Here is an 18176-nt window from a genome sequence, read left to right as displayed (position 1 = left end):
GTTATTTTGGGCTGATGGTTCGGTATGTGAATGGCTGTGTGTACGGCGCATAAAAGGCATGTGACTGGACATAAAGTGGTTGTTGCCTTGAACTGGCTTTACTTCTCACAACCGGTACTTCATGGGATCAATATTTTGATACGGTTGTTAGTATTTGCTTTAAACCTATTTCTATGGCCTGTGCCAAAATCCAACCAGTTAGTGAGTACTGGATTGTTTTTTAAATTGCACACTGGGGAGTCCAGGGTGGTGTAACTTGCATGGAGCACGCTCCTTGTTCTTACCGATGATGTAAAGTTCTGAATTCTAAGAAAAAGGTATTACGCTCTTATCACCCTGCGCTCCTTCTCTTGATAAAATTTTTTTTTTTTTTTTTAAACGCATTCCAGTTGAGCAGCTGGGCCTAGCTCGTGCAACAGGAAAAGACCTATAAAGTGGTATGCAGACATCAAGCTTTGGTTACCAAAAAGTATTCTTTATGTAGCAATTGGTACCTACATAATTAGGACCTGGGCTCGACCACCGTCCAGGAAAACCTACCAAACTTGCAAATGTCTGAAAACTTGACATCCCGGGGAGGCAAAGGTTCAGCTCACAGTTGGACAATGACAACATTCCAGGGCATAAAGGGAGGACAACAGACAGGAGGGTGCCAAAAGGAGTGATGAAAAGGCGCAATGAAGAGGACAGGACACGTGTATGTATGCAGCACTCAGCACCATCATCCCTTTATGAAACGTCCACAATCCATCTCTGCTCTAGTCACGTTGCTGCTGACTTCACTACAAGGTCACTAACATTTGTGATGCTGAAAACTCAAAATAGGAGAAAACAAAGCACACAAACAGGAAAAGACGTCTTCTGAACATACCTTCTCTTTCAGCTTCCGAAGTGCTCGACCTGAGCAAGAAGTAAAAGATTAAAAAAAAAGGAAATTAGAACTTAAGTAAGCAGTTCTGATCTAATTAAATCATGGCTGAAGAGACACGAACTAGATGGGAGATTTAATGTCCTAAATAAAATATTCCACTCGGCAGTGTACATTTAAACCCACTCCCTCCAGTACTACTACAGGCCTGCACGCTTGTTAGCAGACGTCCATACCCAGAGCTGCGACAGGGCTTATGCTTTTTTTTTTTTTATCTAAAATTTGGAAAAATTAATAAATCAGCCCCATCGTATTGGATTCATTGTTCATTTCTTTTATATATTTATTGCGTGTCCCTTACCGCAACAGTAGCAGGGAGAGGTGCAAAAACAAATCCTATTTCATACAACTTCTGCTCCAGACACACTGGCTTTCCAAGAACAAGCACCCTAAAAGGCAATACAATCAACTCAATATGGAACTAAGGAGGAAGCAAGAGCAATGAAATCAAAACTGGGGTGAGGCATTCCAACTTCTCACACCTACCACAGCCCACCCCTAACCATGCAATTCAACGTAATATTTGGAAAGGTGCAAGAGCTGAAGGATGGAAAAAATAAAATAAAATAAAAACCCATAACATTATCAAGTGCTGTGGGGTTGGCTGCAGGGTCCCACCCGCCGTGGGCTCCAAACCCCTTCTGTACAGGCTCCCTACCATCTCTTTTCTAAGCAAAGCCAGATACGTTTTAGGTTGAGCCTCGATAGTGACTGCACTGTCTGCAAGACCTGCTGTATCTCCTCTGTAGGATTTGGTCACACCCACCAATTGCCATTGGTTCTCTCTTGCCCCATTTTAAAATGATGGCTTTCTATTTGACCATTCCCCGCAATTCTCCCTCCTTCCAGTGCTTGTTTCAGCGGAGGAGATTTGACTGCTTTTGTTGGCCGTCACACCTTCCTCCTGTACAACGCATGTGATGCCCCCTTCTCCCCTCTGGGCATCCCAGTCTGTTCCAGCCTGTTCCTAGTGTGTACCTGGTCCCCATGGCTTTCTGACCCATAAATCATGTCTGCTGTCATATACATGACTGGCTTCCCCAGAAGGCCCATGCATGAACCTGCACTAGTTGTGCATTATATTGCGTTCTCGCAACATACATGTATACAGTGCTTCAATATTGTAACAACTTTTTTTTCAATGGGGGCTGGTGGGGTTATGGCTTCCAGCAATAATAGTTTTTGATTTACTGCACATGCCTGAGAATCACAAAAGCATTGCCTCTGTACTTTGCTTCGCCTGTTGAATGATTGTTGCACTTCCCCATTATTGGTTTTCACCACAGCGGCAAGTTCCGTTTTCACAATTCGGTCATCAGTTTCCAAGTGAATTATGTTTTTGCTCCTCAGTTGGGTCCATTAGGTTAACTCTGTATGTTGGGTGGGTTTGTTCCACCAGGGGACTCTTGACCTTAGCCAAGTGCATGCTTTTTCCAGCCAATGACATTTTCTGATTGGCAAGATTTTGCTGCAAACCCCCCACATGCCATGCTCTCAGACACCAGGCACCCCACCGAGCCACTCTACACGGACAGGCAATATGGATTATTTGCAAGGCTGTCCGGGAAAGGCTTGGAAGGGAGTATTGATTGAGGCCAAATTCAATCAAACTATATTTCCATGCATGTCCTCTCGCCCTTTCTCACACATCGCAAGCAGAGTATGTTCTTTCTTTGGCACAGTGTAGTTCTAACTCAACTTTTTGTAGTGCAGAGAACGATTTTCAGTTCCTATATGCATATAAACACACCATCAGGTTCAATAAAGTGCCAACCCTCTTTGCTTGCGCCAGCTAATATTTGCAGGATGGGGTTGTATTGTGGAACAGGCAGTGGCAAACATGATGAATTCCTCCTCCCACTACCCATCCACCCAAAGCCTGCCTCAGCATTGCTCTAGGACACCTTCTACACTTTAGCACTTAGTCAGTGGCACTAACCAGGGGAAGAAGGAACAGTCTCTGCAGGTATCTTATTAGGGTAAAATGGGTTATTCAGGATGCAGGGCTGGAAGCAGATTGAATGAAACGATAATAGAATTGGTTTTCGAAGACGGTTTGTGCTATGAAGGCATGTTGCATGCTTTTGAGGAATTCGCAGGAGTCGAATCAGCTCAGAATGAGGCTGCCAAGGAGTAATATTGCTGCCATCCAGCTAAAGCCTGATGCACAGAATCACATGCGCCTTCTGAAAACGGTGCAAGGAAATTATTTCCAGCTGCTAGAGAGGGTGCATGTGCTTTGCTTAAAAACTTTACAAATATTTATTGTATATCCTTTGTAAAAAGGATAACCACCAGGGCTGCAAAGTCCAGTTCCCGGACAGGACTCTCCACATGATGCTGGTCCCACAGCACAGCGGCATTCGGGCTTGTGATATGCAGATAGCAGCATGCATAACCTGAAGGAACACACTTAAAAAAAGAATATAGGGAATTTAGGGGAGGAAAAAGGTAGCGAAGATGAGCTTGGAAAAAAATTAACATTTCACATTTTTATCTATAGCATTTTGTAATGTTCACTTCCATCATATCCGTCATTGCGTGCTGAGCGCAGTAGCAGTAGCAGTTGGAGGCGCACCTCGTCTCTGGGTGTTGTATCAATGCAATATTATTGGCTTCTTTGGCTGTCTTAGTTCGGATGTAGAGTGGCAGCGAGAGTGGCTGCTGTCTCGCATTTGATTTTTGTCCAGAATCTGACTGGCGCGAAGGAAGAACGATGGAAAGTCAAACTTAAGTATAAGGTTGAACAAGACATTTGGAACTGAACAAGCAGCAATGTGTGTTTGCATATCTGCAAGGAAATAAAACGATGGAACCAGTGTTCCAATGAGCGACAGAGGCTTTAGCAGGGACAATTCTCTTCCCCAGGATTAGAGTTGTTAAATTTGCAACGATGCATCAAGATTTTTCTTCGGTATTGTGCTCGAGCTGGTTCTTTTGTCAACTTAAGAGCCAGAAGAAAACAAAACCAAGAAGCACTTAGGAAACAATTCGAGGTGAGGAGAGGATCAATTGGCACTAGAACCAGGTCCGGCATGTACAAGATGGCCGTCTTTAAAAAGATGGTCTGGACAAAGGCCATGCAGTGGGATCTGGTCATTACCTTGAAGTCCGTCAGTATACTCCAACATTCTGAAGTCCTACTATGGCCTTGGCATTCTGATGGGATTAGATTCGAAAGCCTGCAGACTGAACCTACCCTTCTTTCAGGATTGAAGTATTGCACTTTCGTCTGTTTATCCCGTCGGTAACGGAATGCTTGTTTAACTTTATAGAAACTTCCGCATGAAAGAGAGCAGCTCCTATAGAAATGTGAGCACCTTGTAAACCAGACTCACGATGCGACATGAGAATGCTGTGCTGAATGGACAGCTAGGATCTAAAAGCAAACTATGGATATTAAATGAAACTTCAACGATACAGAGATGGTCGAAATGATAATCATGTTTGTTGGTTTTGCTTTGTCGCTCGAAATTAATTTAGTATCGCTTCCATGCCTGCGATTACAACAAGCATTGGAAATGCAATAGGTCTCGCATTAGGAAAGTTTGAGTTATTTGTCTTGTAAATGAATTTTTTTTTTATTTGTGCTGGTTTTGAAAATAGTTCATTTAATAGCTTTGTCGTTTAAAATGCCAATAGTTATAACTTTCGCAAATGTGACACCAATAGCATTTGTAATGCAATGTGTTGTATTTACGTGACTTACATGTATTGATATTACAAATAATGGCTTTTAATTAATTAATACTTGAATAAAAGTTATTGTAATTTCTAATGGCAATAGCTTAAACTTTTGTAAATAACTTTTGTTAAGATTATGTTCAGTGTATTTTATTGTGACGAAAATCCAAGAACAGAAGTGAAATATTAACATCTTTTTGTTACATTTGTAATAAAGCTTGAACATTGAGAGAACATATTTGAACCAGTTGTTGAATGGTTGCACAGATTGATGCTGTGGTGGCGCTAAGTGATGTTGTGATGGCGAACGAGTGATGCTGTGGCGTACAGTGATGCTGTGGTAGCGCATGGTGATGTTGTGGTGCCCCTGAGTGATGCTGTGGTGGTGCAGAGTGATGCTGTATGCTATACTATGTTTTGCTATTCTATGCTTTGATTTGTTATGCTACGCTATGTTTTGTTATGCTACGCTAGGTTGTTATGTTATGCTATGTCTTGTTATGTTATGCTATATCTTGTTATGTTATGCTATGTTATGTTATGTTATGCTATGTCTTGTTATGTTATGCTATGTCTTGTTATGTTATGCTATGTCTTATTATGTTATGTCTTGTTATGTTATGCTATGTCTTGTTATGTTATGCTATGTTTTGTTATGTTATGCTAGGTTTGGTTATGTTTTGTTATTCTATGTTATGTTATGTTGTGTTATGTTATGCTATGTTTTGTTGTGTTTTGTTATGCTATGTTTTGTTGTGTTTTGCTATGCTAGGTTTTGTTTTGTTATGCTATGTTTTGTTTTCCTATGTTTTGTTTTGCTATCCTATGCTTCATTTGGTTATCCTATGCTTTGTTTTGTTATACTATGTTTTGCTATCCTATGCTTTTTTGTTGTCATGCTATGCTGTGTATTGTTAATCTATGCTTTGTTTTGTTATGCTATGCTGGTGAGGGGGAGTGAGAGTCAGGGTGGGTGAGGGTGTGTGAAGGTTTATGAGGGTGAGAGGGTTGTGAGGGGGTGTGAGGGTGAGTGTGTATGGGGGTGAGGGGGTATGAGGGGGCGAGGGGGTATGAGGGGGTATGAGGGGGTGAGGGGGTGAGGGGGTGTGAGGGGGTGTGGGGGTGAGGGGGTGTGAGGGGGTGTGAGGGTGAGGGGCTGAGGGGGGTGAGGGGGGCGAGGGGGGCGAGGGGAGTGAGGGGGGTGAGGGGGGCGAGGGGGGTGGGGGTGAGGGGGTGTGAGGGTGAGGGGGTGTGAGGGTGAGGGGGTGTGAGGGTGAGGGGGTGTGAGGGTGAGGGTGATGGTGATAGGGTGAGGGGGTGTGAGGATGAGGGGGGTGAGGGGGTGTGAGGGTGTGGGGATGTGAGGGTGACTGGGTGTGAAAGCCAGCGGCTCATTTACTTTCTAATTAAGCACCCTCAAATAGAGAATCTCACAGGATTGATGGTGATCATCAAGTAAATTGATTGTCCCATTACTAAAATATATATGTGCCTCCTTTCTACAAGTACCAGAAAATGCTTGAATAGAGATGCAATAAATGTAATATTTAATGTTGCATCGAAGATAGTAACTCACTCCGGCAGTTAAATAGAGAGGCAACAACATTTGGCGCAATGCCACCTTTCGATACAACAAGAGAACAGAGTTAGAACAACACACAAACATCACAGGTAAAGAGATAATTTCCTTCTGGGGGTGGGGGGGGGGGGGTTTCATCCATGGGGGGGGGGAGATCATGCACGGGAAAAAACATCCTTCCTCTAAAAACTCTTCACTTCTTAACGCTGCGATTAATCTTTGTTCGGCATCTTTAAAAAGATATTAACAGCATCTGGAGAACGGTAGACGCCTGGATAGAGTACCTGTGTCTAATTTGCATGCCAACACCGAATGCAGTGAGGCTTCACTTGTTAAACTAAGCAATCAACATGTTAAGCTCATGATGTATGCCAGGCATCCAAGGGTTACGAGGAAGCTGGTGAGCCTAACAGTAGTGGTAGTACCCACACACGTCCGCTTAACCAGTGCAGATCGCTGCTTAAAGCGTGTGGTTTAAAGAGAACCCTGGCGTGCATTTTACATGGGGTGAAAGGTGCCAGTGAGTCTAGTAACAGCGTGATCAAGCAGAAATGCTGGCGCGCATTTAACACGGATTCTCAGTGCCATTTAACCCCTTCGCTGTGGCGGGAATTCCGCCGCAGCGCTAAGGGGGTGGGGGGGCCGAGCGGCGCTCGCATGCTCGTGGCGGAGCCGCTCAGTCACGAGCCGCGGTTGAGCTGTGCTCGTGACGGAGCGGTTCCGTCATGGCCCGCCCCGCTCAATGGAACGTCCAGCGCAGACGCGAAATTCGCGCCGCGCAGGCGTGCCGAGCGGGCCATGACGGAACCGCTCCGTCATGAGCACAGCTCAACCGAGGCTCATGAAGGAGCGGCTCCGTTATGAGCATAGAACGGGTTGACATCCATTAAAAGAACCAGTCCACTGAACCAGTGCAGAGCGCTGCTTGAAACGTGTGGTTTAAAGGGACAACTGGTGCGCATTTAGCATCGGGTGAAAAAGTGCCAGTGAGTCTAACGCTTAACAGCATGATCAAGCAAAAATGCTGGCGCGCATTTAGCCGTTGTCTCCAGACCATTTTTTAAACGTGAGAAACAAATTGATTTATAAGAAAGTATTACCGTACTGCGTTGTCAAATGAAGAAAGGATGAGCTCTGAAATGCTCCTAGAATGACAAGTTAAAAAAAATAAAAGTACACTGGGAGGGGGGAGGAGAAACGAGAGGCACGGCCTGGCGGCCGTGAAAGTGAAAGTACGGCCGGCCGTGAATAATTAGGGGAGGAGAAATGCCTGAGGGCAGAGGGCAGAGCGAACGCTGGGGGAAGCTGTGGGAGGGAAGCAGATGGCTTTGATGCGTGCTCGCGCTTTTCACGTGCACTGCATCAAATCGCCACTTAGGTTAAACTCTGGATAAGCCCCTATATCTCTCGCCAGCTCGAATGCGCAAGCGCATCGGCAGGCGAGACCTAAAAATGTCATTCCAGTTTGCAGTTGCTTCATCCAATTCACATCAGCACAGTTCATATACATGTTATGCTCCCATAAAGCAATAGTTTGTAATCTCTCCAGCTACCACATTCCAGGCACTGTCAAACTGACCATGTCTGGAATTAAATACAGTAGTGTGATTCAGAGGATAACTAACGCATGAAACGTTTGAGTTATACGCAGCAACATTTTGCTATCGCCGTGCGATTGTTTGCTTTCTATTTATTTTGTTCTCCCCTGAACACCCTTTCAGCTAGCTGCTTTTCCAGTCTCAAGGTATTTCCTCACTAAGTACTGTACACAGTGCTGCAGCCGCTCGTCTGGTCCTAGTGGCAATTCCTCATTGTATGTCCTCTACATAGTGCTGCTAGATGCTTCTCTGGTCCCAGTAGTAATTCCTCATTCTAAGCCCTCTGGGCCGTGCTTCTGTTCATACATCCACTACACACCACAAACCACAACACAGTTAAAAGACATTGACATTGTCATTTACAACAACAAAAGCTCCCCAAAAAAAAAATGCAAGACCTATTGCATTGAAAATGCTTGTTTTATGTAAACTGCCTAAAACTCGCACATGAAAAGCAAATCGCTAGCCAGGCACAACATTATGCTATTATCCAGCATCTAAAAAGGCACTGGTGCACACTAGGAGCGGTCTCTGACTCGCATGAAGTTTCGGCTTGGTGTTTTTCCCTTCCCCAGGAGTAGCTTTTATCTTCCATGTGTCTGGCAGTGGCCGAAAGTGCAAAAAAAAAAAAAGTATGGTAACAGTGATGCTGCGTGCAATGGGGGTGGGGTGAGTGAGCTTGGGTGCATGGTCAAAGGCATGGCTACAAAACTAAATTTTCTTTAGCTTTCTTCAGTCTTTCACTTTAAGGTAACTACATATAAAATAACGCACAGCTAAAATGAAAATTATATGCAGGTTATGTTATTCAGTCGGAAATGCACTATAGTGTATTAAACCACCATCGGTTAATGCGCTGCAGAGGTCTGTGTCTGTAACCAGAGGGGCACAGAACTGAATCTAGGTTGGTGCAGTGGAGAATGTGATTGTGCATGTTTAGGGCCCAGTCTGAGAGAGAAAGCACTGAACATGCCAAGTCATTATTTTAAACTTGCATTACACACAGTACAAGATGGAATGCTACAAAATGCACAAAAAGCTTAAGATATGAAAGTGCGTCCAAAATATAGATTCATTCTTCAAGTGATTCTATCAACTAAAGCCAATAACAGCTTCCAAGCACCCTTTGCATTTGCAGATTAACCAGTTGTGTGCATTTACAGTTCTTTCAGGCAGCAGGCACCCTGGCAAGAATGCTTGTTTAGCTGTCTGCCCTGCCTCGTTTTCACTGCAAAGGAGACTGCGTGTCTTACATTTCAGCTGAAGCATTTCAGCTCTCAGAATTCACCGTCTCGGGAAAGTTATCTTAAGAAAAAGTAGGGGAATTTTTTTTTCTTAATTAAAAAAATTATGGGCATATCGTGCCCCTCAGATCCCCTCAACTTCGACCACTGGTGTCTGGTACCCCTGAACACTGCCATGGGGCAGGCGACCTTTGCAGTTGGCCCAATCAGAATCGGCTTGGGAGTGTCAAGGAAGCAGATATAGTCGTTTTCAACCCTAATCCATCCAATTAGTTCTTAAAAAAATGTATTCAAACTGTGATTTACAATTCATGTCTCAAGAGTTAAAAGGCCGATACACAAAACTACTAACCCTTTAACTCCCACTTGACACCTTTTGTAAAGGACAATATTTCTAGATCTACTGAACAAATTTACATCAAACAAAAGAGCAGGAGTTCCGAGTAAAGTTGTTCAGTGATGCCAAGTTCTGAAAAACGTTCAGTAGTTTTCGCTGCATCTTTCAACACAATTTCTTATGGGAGCTAAATTAGGAAACACTGGTTTTTATTTTCACCACCACCCTCAATTGTTTTCCTGTAGACGGATCTTTGCGACACTTGGCAATCTGAGACTTAGTTGACTTATTGGATTAATTATCATGCTTCAAGCAAATTCGTCCACGGGGTCAAAAGTTATAGGCAAATCAGAAATTTCCTTTTTAATGGAAACAGAGTAAACCTTATTTACAGACTGTGTAGCATCAGCCAAAAAAATTAAATAATGCCCAGGCACAATGACATAGCCACGTCATTTTCTAGGTGCACGATTCCAAGAGGACGTATGCGCACATGCATCATAACTCATGTATGCACTTTGTGAATTATGTGGGAATCTTTTTTTTTTTTGGTGGTTCATTTACCAGTCCATGATGGCAGACGCCAGTAGGATAAACACATTTAAAAACAAGCATTGGCATAGCCAATAGGTCTAGCTTTTGGGACATTATAAGTATTTAGTTATGCAGCACAATATCCTTACATCAACTGCTGCATGGCTAAACACTTATAAGGTCCCAAAGGCGAGACCTATTGGTTATGCCAATGCTTGTTTTTCTTGCATACCTCGAGTCGCTTTTTAGGTTTTCCTGAAAGTTCATGTGAAGTTAAACTTAAATGTTGCAAATTATTCAGTACGTAAAGAAAAAAAAATCTTGTTTATCACCCATGCCATTTAATCTCTAACGCCTCAGTGAATTGGGATGATACAATAGTTTTAAACAAAAAAATATACTTTGAAAGTTGACTTGCTAATAGCAGAGCAGTCCCTGGAAACCCTGCATGCACTCCACCTTGACGGGTGTGCGCATTTGACATACTTGGGTCAGGATGCAAGTGTAGCATGACTGTGGAGAGTTCTTTCCTGTCCTCTTCATGGGAGATTGTTCTAGAACCAAGGACGAGACGCGCGTACACCCTGGGGGGCGCCTGCGTCACCTCGGCCGCTCGGATACTGAGTGACAGCACAAATGGAGAACTGCTGACCTTTCTGCACATTCAGCTACCTGAATAGGTAATGAAGAGCTGTGGGAACCGCAGAGTTTATATTATTAAATAGGGGATCGCTGATCTTACAGCCTCCAAGCGAGACAAGGGAAGAGGGGAGAAAACGGCGCCACCTGAAAGAGCTCGAAGGAGATGTAGATAAGGAGCGAGGAACTGGAATCTGGTGAAATAATGCCAATTCGACTACTAAAATCTATCCAATCTCAGTAAGTAGATCCACAAGTACTAAATACCAAGAGAACAAGCGCATTCCTCGTGCTAAAAGGAGGCAGCAGGGGGGAGGGTCGAGAGGAGGGTGCAAGTGCTGGATAAAAAAAGTGAAAGCGTTTCACTTGCTAGAACGAGCAGTGCCAGGAGCGATAATTGCTACCATATGGCGCCGCGCGCTCCCCCAAGTGAATCGCCACACTTGCACGCGTTGCCATTGAAGGCAATGGAACGCGAATATCCAAATCAAAATGTAGGACAGGACACTTGTAACTACGTTACACTAGGTTTTATAGATAAACCAATGGAACGTGTGCTTGTTTTTGGCAGAAAAGCCAAAGCGATCGCTAAACGTCTTTTTGCCTATGCAACGCATGCGCGCTTCGTAGGCAAGACCTAAAAATAATTTAGTTGTGCAAATGTGTTTTTTACACCGCTGAATAGCCTGGCAGAAAATGGCAGCAGCCGGGCCATCCCCAATTTTTACAAAACCAAAAATTACAGGACACAAGGGATTGGGGGACTAATGGAGAAGTGGGATGGAGGTAGCAGGGAGGAAGCAACTGGGGTTTGGGGGGGGTGGTGGGGTGGGAGAGAGAGTAAGTGAAGACCTTGAGGCTGGGCCCACAGAATGGCAAACAAAATAATAAAAATAGACAGGGAGAGGTGGGGCAAGCAAAAGAGGACTTGAGGGGAGGGATGAGAGAGCAAGCCATGGAGCAGCGTGTGTCGGGATGTTCAGGGAAAGAAAACCATGAGTGAGAGCTTAACAACAGCATTGGCATTTTTGAAGGAATGTGGAAAGAGAAAAACAAGCACTGGCGTTGTGTGCCAGTCCTAAGGCAATTCTTGTTTGGTCATGGTTTTTGCAAAACTTTATACTATTAGGTGCGTCGGACGGCCCCCACGGTGGGCGTGCGCAGAAGACAGCTGGGGGCCGTCCGTTTTCCGCACGTTCGGAAATCTCCCACACAGCAGGAGAATTTGCGCTGCGTTGAAGCGGTTAATGTTCAGAAAGATGCTGGGTGTTTGTCAATCTAAGGGAAAAAAACCAAAACAAAAACATTACCATAGCACTCCCTAGCTGTGCTCATTGTGAAAGGGCATCAAGCCGTAACTCATGAGAAGTTAGAAAATGGCCGAAGTGGGCTGCCGCATTGCCCCTTGATGTATGCTAAAGGTGGCTGGAGAAAAACGTTAATGACACAGCCACAGACAAATGGATGCAGTGTGCCTGAAAACCCTTAGGCGTAACTATGTCAAACAAATAATAGTTGTAAAATCTAAAAAATCTAGCTAACATAGAACTAAAAAAAAAAGACAACTGCTCCGTCAATGGCAGACAGCCTCTTTACTGTGAGAAAGAAGGAAAGAAAACAAAGAAAGCAGGAAGGAGGAAAGGAGTTTTAAAAACGTGTTACAAGTGCTGCAAATTAAACGATAAAGGCTGATTATCTTGCCGAGCAAAGTTTATTAAAGAACCATTGGTGAAATTTAGTCCAGAATAAACGTTTTCAGAAGAATTGCCCACTTATGAATTCACAGGTGTATAATTTTGCTTTTGGTTTGTGTACTACATACATAGTACAAAACAAGCATTTGCAATGCAAAAGGGCTCTCATTTGAGAGAGTTTGAGCTGTTGGCATTGTAAACGATAATGCCTTTTATTTATGTGTTGGTTTTTAAAAAATAAATAAAAAAGGCATTGCAATTTACAATGGCAATAGCTTAAACTCTCTCAAATCCGAGACCTATTGCATTGCAAACGTCTCATGAAAGTCACAGCAGAGAAATATTTAGGACTGTTCAAAGGTTTAGAAAAGAGATGAAATGGAAAAATTACTACAAACAAACACTAGAGAACTATCCAGAGGCCTGTGGAGAATCTTAAAACTCTTGAGTGATACAACAACAAAAATCAGTCCGCAGAAAGCAAGAGTGTGAACAGGCAATGAGTGGAGTACCGAATCATGTGGCATCGGCAAAGTAGGAGCTCATAATAATACCTGAATTATTATAAGAGGTGTGTGGCAAAGCAGAAGAGGTTAGTGTAATAGGGTACACAACCGTAATGTTGTAAAGTGATAGCTGCTAACCTTATCATTTAAATTAGTTAAAAAGCAGTTGTCCGAGCACCCGTGAATTGCGTGAGAGTTGGGGTAGAAGTCTTCGCCAATGCTGAACGGGCACAGAGAGGCAGCCTGCAGTGGCAGACCTCAAATGATGCCTACCCCCACCCCCTCCAGAATGTGAAGAGGCCCCGAGGCTCTTGAGTAAAGCATGCCTCGCAGATATGTAATGAACTTGGGCTGAATAGGATCCCCTCCCTCCCCCCGAAAGGCTGCAGTGTTTCTGCATGTTAGCCCCTCAATAGCGGTAACATTATTAAAGCCGGTTTATAAGGTAATGGACAAAGTAAATGACTTCAACTAACAAGCATTTACAATGCAATAGGTCTCGCAGCATTAATGTTTGAGTTATTGGCATGGTGTATGACAATGCGTTGCAAAAAATTTTTAGCAACCTTTTAATTGGTGAGCAGTGAGAGTGTGTGCAAGAGTATGCTGTTCTTGAAAGCATTGTGGAAGAGAGTGCAGGAATTTGGATGACCTGAGCAACGTGGATGATGCACCTCACGCACGGGGCTCACAGCTGTTATTATTCACACAGCTCTGATGATGCACCTCCAGCACCGGGCTGACGCAGTTATTATTTACACAGCTCTGATGATGCACCTCCGGCACGGGCTCACAGCTGTTATTATTCACACAGCTCTGATGATGCACCTCAGGCACGGGGCTGACACAGTTATTATTCACACAGCTCTGACGATGCACTTCAGGCACGGGCTCACAGCTGTTATTATTCACACAGCTCTGAAGATACACTTCAGGCACGGGCTCACAGCTGTTATTATTCACACAGCTCTGATGATTTTGGGATGCGCGTGGCCAGCTCTTGTTTTCTGGAAAGCTGCGTCGCTCACAATAGGTCTCTGGCGAGACCGCGGTTAACACCACGAGACCTAACAAGGGTGTAAAAAAGGGCCGTGTCTTGATTTCGAGTGCTCGATCTGTTTATGAATTATGTGATGACTCTGGTTCAGATATGGGGTCCAGGATCAGCACATATCCAAACGCCTTACGCTATCGGCTTGTATAGAAAATATTATAACCAAACTAGAGGGGATTTCAGAAGTACGGTGCCATAAAATTCAGCCATCAATGTTTACAAATAAATAACAAGTCAGGTATTGAGAAACTCACCGCCGCTGCCCGGCTTGGACAGGAAGCCAGGCAACCTGTGTTGGGACGCGGGCGGGCCGCAAAAAGACAGGAAACAGACGGGAGCCTACCCCGCGCTCCTGTGCCCGTGAAGCCAGCCGGAAGTGAGCGTGTGAGCTAGCGGGGCTCCCATGCTCGTGGAGAGCCCCGCCTGCTGCAAAGACTGACCCGCTGCCGAGGGAGAGAGGGACACGCAGAAAGAGCCCGGTGAGTGGGGGAGGAGGGGGGGCAGGGATATGTGTGTGTGTGTGTGTGTGTGTGTGTGTGTGTGCGCGTGCTGCATACAAGGGCTGCTTGTAAAGTGAAGTCCTTCTTGTTACTTAAACTGTGTTGTGTGTAAGATTTTTTTTGTGCTTTGCTTCTGCAACAGTTTTTCCGTGTAAAATACATAGCGAATTATGTCCTGTTCCTCAATGCAAGCTAGTTCAAAGTAGAGGCCCTTTAGTAAGTGCAAGCGGAGCACAGTTTCAGATTACGCGTCTCCTAATGCAAGCATGCTTAAAGCAGGGACCTTAAGTAAATATGAGCTTAGTACAGCCGTATGTGACGAATTGTTTCATGTAACCTAACACAGCAAAGTTAGCTATTTGGCGACGTGGCATGCGCTAAGTTTGCGAAGAACAATCGGTTTTTGTAGAACAACCGATAGTACTTAGCATTTGTTCAGAATGGTGCATTCAACATGCAAGAGTTAATAAAAAGCAGACATAGTGCCAGTAAGGCGGCCTCCGAAGTCCTTTCTTGAAGCTTTTCACACTTGTCCTGTATCGAAAACGATGAAATCCAAAAACGTGGCATGGCGCCTTCTTGCAAGAGAACGCGTGATTTGAAGGCGGCATGCAAAGGCTTTTAACACTAGCAGTAAATAAAGGGCAAAAAGAATGAGCGTGGCATGGCGCCAGCTTTCCGAAGAACACACCTGCCAAGTTTCTCAGTGAGGCGGTTAGCACTTGCAGTGAATAACAAAGCACCAAAAAAGAATAAACTGGTCATGGCGCCAGCTTTAAAATGGTGCATTTAACGTGAAAGTTAGTTTGCCACCGGTATTTAGATACTTGCATTTAAACCTAGTCAGTAGAGATAGCTGACCTTACTAAGCCAACTGTGAATGTTAGTTACTTTAGTTGAATACGGCATACGTTGAAAGTAAACACCAGTGTCGGTGAGAAGAAAGGTCAAGAAGGTGAACATGTGCTAGCGCTTACGAGAGTAAAATCAAACATGGTGCCAACGAGGCAGCTTTCGAAGTACCTTCGCGAGTTTTAGCAGAGCTGTTGTTTAATGAAACAGACAACAAAGTAACATGTCACACCTGATAGTACCACATATTTACAACCAGTACCACATATTTACAACCCTGGTTGTAAGATAACCTAGTAAATGAAAGAAAGCAGAACAAATGTACTTGTAATAGTAGATGCTTACATAACGCTACAGCAACGTTAACAAGGAAAGATATTTTTAGAGTTTGTGAATGTGGGTGAGAACCAGAAGTTTTGTATAGAGTGAATAACTATTGCGGGACAATGTTGTGTGTACGAATGCGGTAGTGTTGCCATTGTTGAAATAGCAGCAGCAGGGGGAAGGTGGCCTAGCAGAAGGCTGTTAGGGGCAAAGTGTACAATAGCGGTGCATTTAGCTGGACTTGGGTACAGAGACTGGCGCTTGAGAAAGGGTGATAGGTATTAAATTATTGCGGGCTTAGGGGAGTATTGCGGATGCATAGAATGTGGCTTGGCAGGACAGTGGGGAGGTGTTGTTTGTGGTTGGTGGGGGCAGGTGGTGGCTTATGTGCAGAGCGTTTGACGGGAGAGTGATGAGTGCGTGGGTGTTGCGTGGATAATTCCCCTTTACAATAAAGTGGAGAAAGTAACAGCACAGAGGGATGTTGGGCAGGGGGGCCAGGAATAGAGGGTGATGCTAGTTAGATGGATGGAAATTGACTTGGCAGGATAGTTGAGCGGTGTTGTGGGGGGGTAGGGGGGAGGTGGCAGGTGGTGGCTTAGGTGTGGAGCGGCCGACGCAAGAGTGAGGAGTGCGTGGGTTTTGCGCGCACAATTCTCCTGTTTAATAACGGTTTATGGATTCTAGGACATGAGGGGGCCAGGGTGGAGGGTTATAGTAGCCAGGCAGATGGAAATTGGCTTGGCAGGATAGTGGCGAGGTGTTGTTTGGGAGTGGGGAGGGGGGGGGGGGGGGTTGATGAGGCAGGTGGTGGCTTATGTGCGGAGCGGCTGACGCAAGAGTGATTAGTGCGTAGGTGTTGCTTGAGATTGCATGCGATGTGTAGTTGGTATGAAATTGTTGATAACAAAACCCCGAAAAAATGAAAGTTTCATGGCACCAGCTTTAGAATGGTGCATTTAACGTGAAAGTTAGTTTGCCACCGGTATTTAGATACCTGCATTTAAACCTAGTCAGTAAAGCTAGCTGATGTCACTAAGATGACTGTTAAATGTTTGTTTAGTTGAATATGGCATACGTTGAAAGTAAACACCAGTGTCGGTGAGAAGAAAGGTCAAGAAGGTGAACATGTGCTAGCGCTTACGAGACTAAAATCAAACATGGTGCCAACGAGGCAGCTTTCGAAGTACCTTCGCGAGTTTTAACAGAGCTGTTGTTTAAAGAAACAGAAAACAAATTAACGTGTCACACCTGATAGTACCACATATTTACAATCCTGCTTGCAAGATAACCTAGTAATTGAAAGAAAGCAGAACAAATGTACTTGTAATGGAAGTTGTCTTGGCAGGACAGTGGGGAGGTGTTGAGTAGTGGGGGGGAGGCAGGTGGTGGCTTATGTGCGGAGCGGCTGACACGAGAGTGATAAGTGCGTGGGTGTTGCTCGAGATAGCATGCGATGTGTAGTTGGTATTAAATTGTGTTTGCTTAGGGGAGTATTGCGGATGCACATGATGTGGCATTGCAGGACAGTAGGGAGGTAGTTTGTGGTTGGTGGGGGCAAGTGGCGGCGTATGTGCAGAGCGTTCGACGGGAGAGTGATGTGTGCGTGGGTGTTGCACTGTTAATTCCCCTTCACACTAAATGGGATAATGTAACAGCACAGAGGGATGTTGGGCAGGGGGCCAGGAATAGAGGGTAGTCTTTTTTTAACAGATTTTGTTGTGTTGCGGTAACAACAGTGTTTGGGGGCTGAAGGACAGGAGGGGTCGAGGGGTGGAGGGTGATGCTAGTTAGGTAGATGGCAGATGACTTGCCAGGTCAGTGTAGAGGTATTGTTCGGGGGGGTCAGGTGGTGGCCTATGTGCGGAGCGGGCGACGAGAGAGTGATGAGTGCGTGGGCGTTGAGCGTACAAACCCCCTGTTTAATAAAGCTTTGTGTGTTTTAGGACATGAGTGTGGCAGGGGTGGAGGGTTATAGTAGCCAGGCGGATGGAAGTTGTCTTAATAGGACAGTGGGGAGGTGTTGTTCGGAGTTTGGGGGAAGGGCAGGTGGTGGCTTATGAGCAGAGCGGCTGACTCAAGAGTGATAAGTACGTGGATGTTGCGCGAGATTGCATGCGATGTGTACTTGGTATGCAGGACAGTGTAGAGGTGTTCGGGGGAGGGCAAGTGGTGGCTTATGTGCGCAGCATCCGACTTGAGAGTGATATGTGTGGGTGTCGTGCGAGATTGCATGCGATGTGTAGGTAGCTGCGCATGTGGCTGAAGGTGTGTCAGACTGCGGGGAGATGGATAGGAAATGATTGTGGGCAGGGGGGGTGGTTTGGCATGTATCATCCAAAGAAAGTCACAGTGTGGTGGGGGCAACCTGTACACGAACACTGTTCTTGAAAGCTTCGGTGCTTGTAAACGCTACTATAAGTTGAAAAAATATGCTTTACTATATTACGAAAAGTGTTTTAATTGGTATAATGAAACCACATGTGTACGAGACGGAAAAAGTACGGAAAATGGCATGTAGAATCATTAGTTTCCTGTAAAACTAATGGAAAGTGTTTTAATTGGTATAATGAAACCACGTTGTGTACGAGACGGAATAAGTACGGAAAATGGCATGAAGAATCATTCGTTTCATGTGAAACTGTAACGGAAAGTGTTTTAATTGGTATAATGAAACCACGTTGTGTACCAGACGGAAGAAGC

General features: G+C 44.7%; 1 protein-coding gene across 1 annotated transcript in view; it reads right to left on the bottom strand.

Annotated features, from left to right (window-relative positions):
- The window catches only part of PRODH (proline dehydrogenase 1), a 276224-nt gene that overhangs the window by 174144 nt on the left and 83904 nt on the right, over positions 1-18176 (bottom strand). Inside the window, exon 3 of the mRNA XM_086929694.1 lies at positions 872-900. Within this exon, the coding sequence (XP_086785820.1) occupies positions 872-900 (29 nt within the window). The remainder of the gene's footprint in view (positions 1-871; positions 901-18176) is intronic.

This window comes from Lissotriton vulgaris, chromosome 7 (assembly GCF_964263255.1).
Source record: "Lissotriton vulgaris chromosome 7, aLisVul1.2, whole genome shotgun sequence".
Taxonomy (NCBI): domain Eukaryota; kingdom Metazoa; phylum Chordata; class Amphibia; order Caudata; family Salamandridae; genus Lissotriton; species Lissotriton vulgaris.
This window is presented reverse-complemented; position numbering and strand designations above follow the sequence as displayed.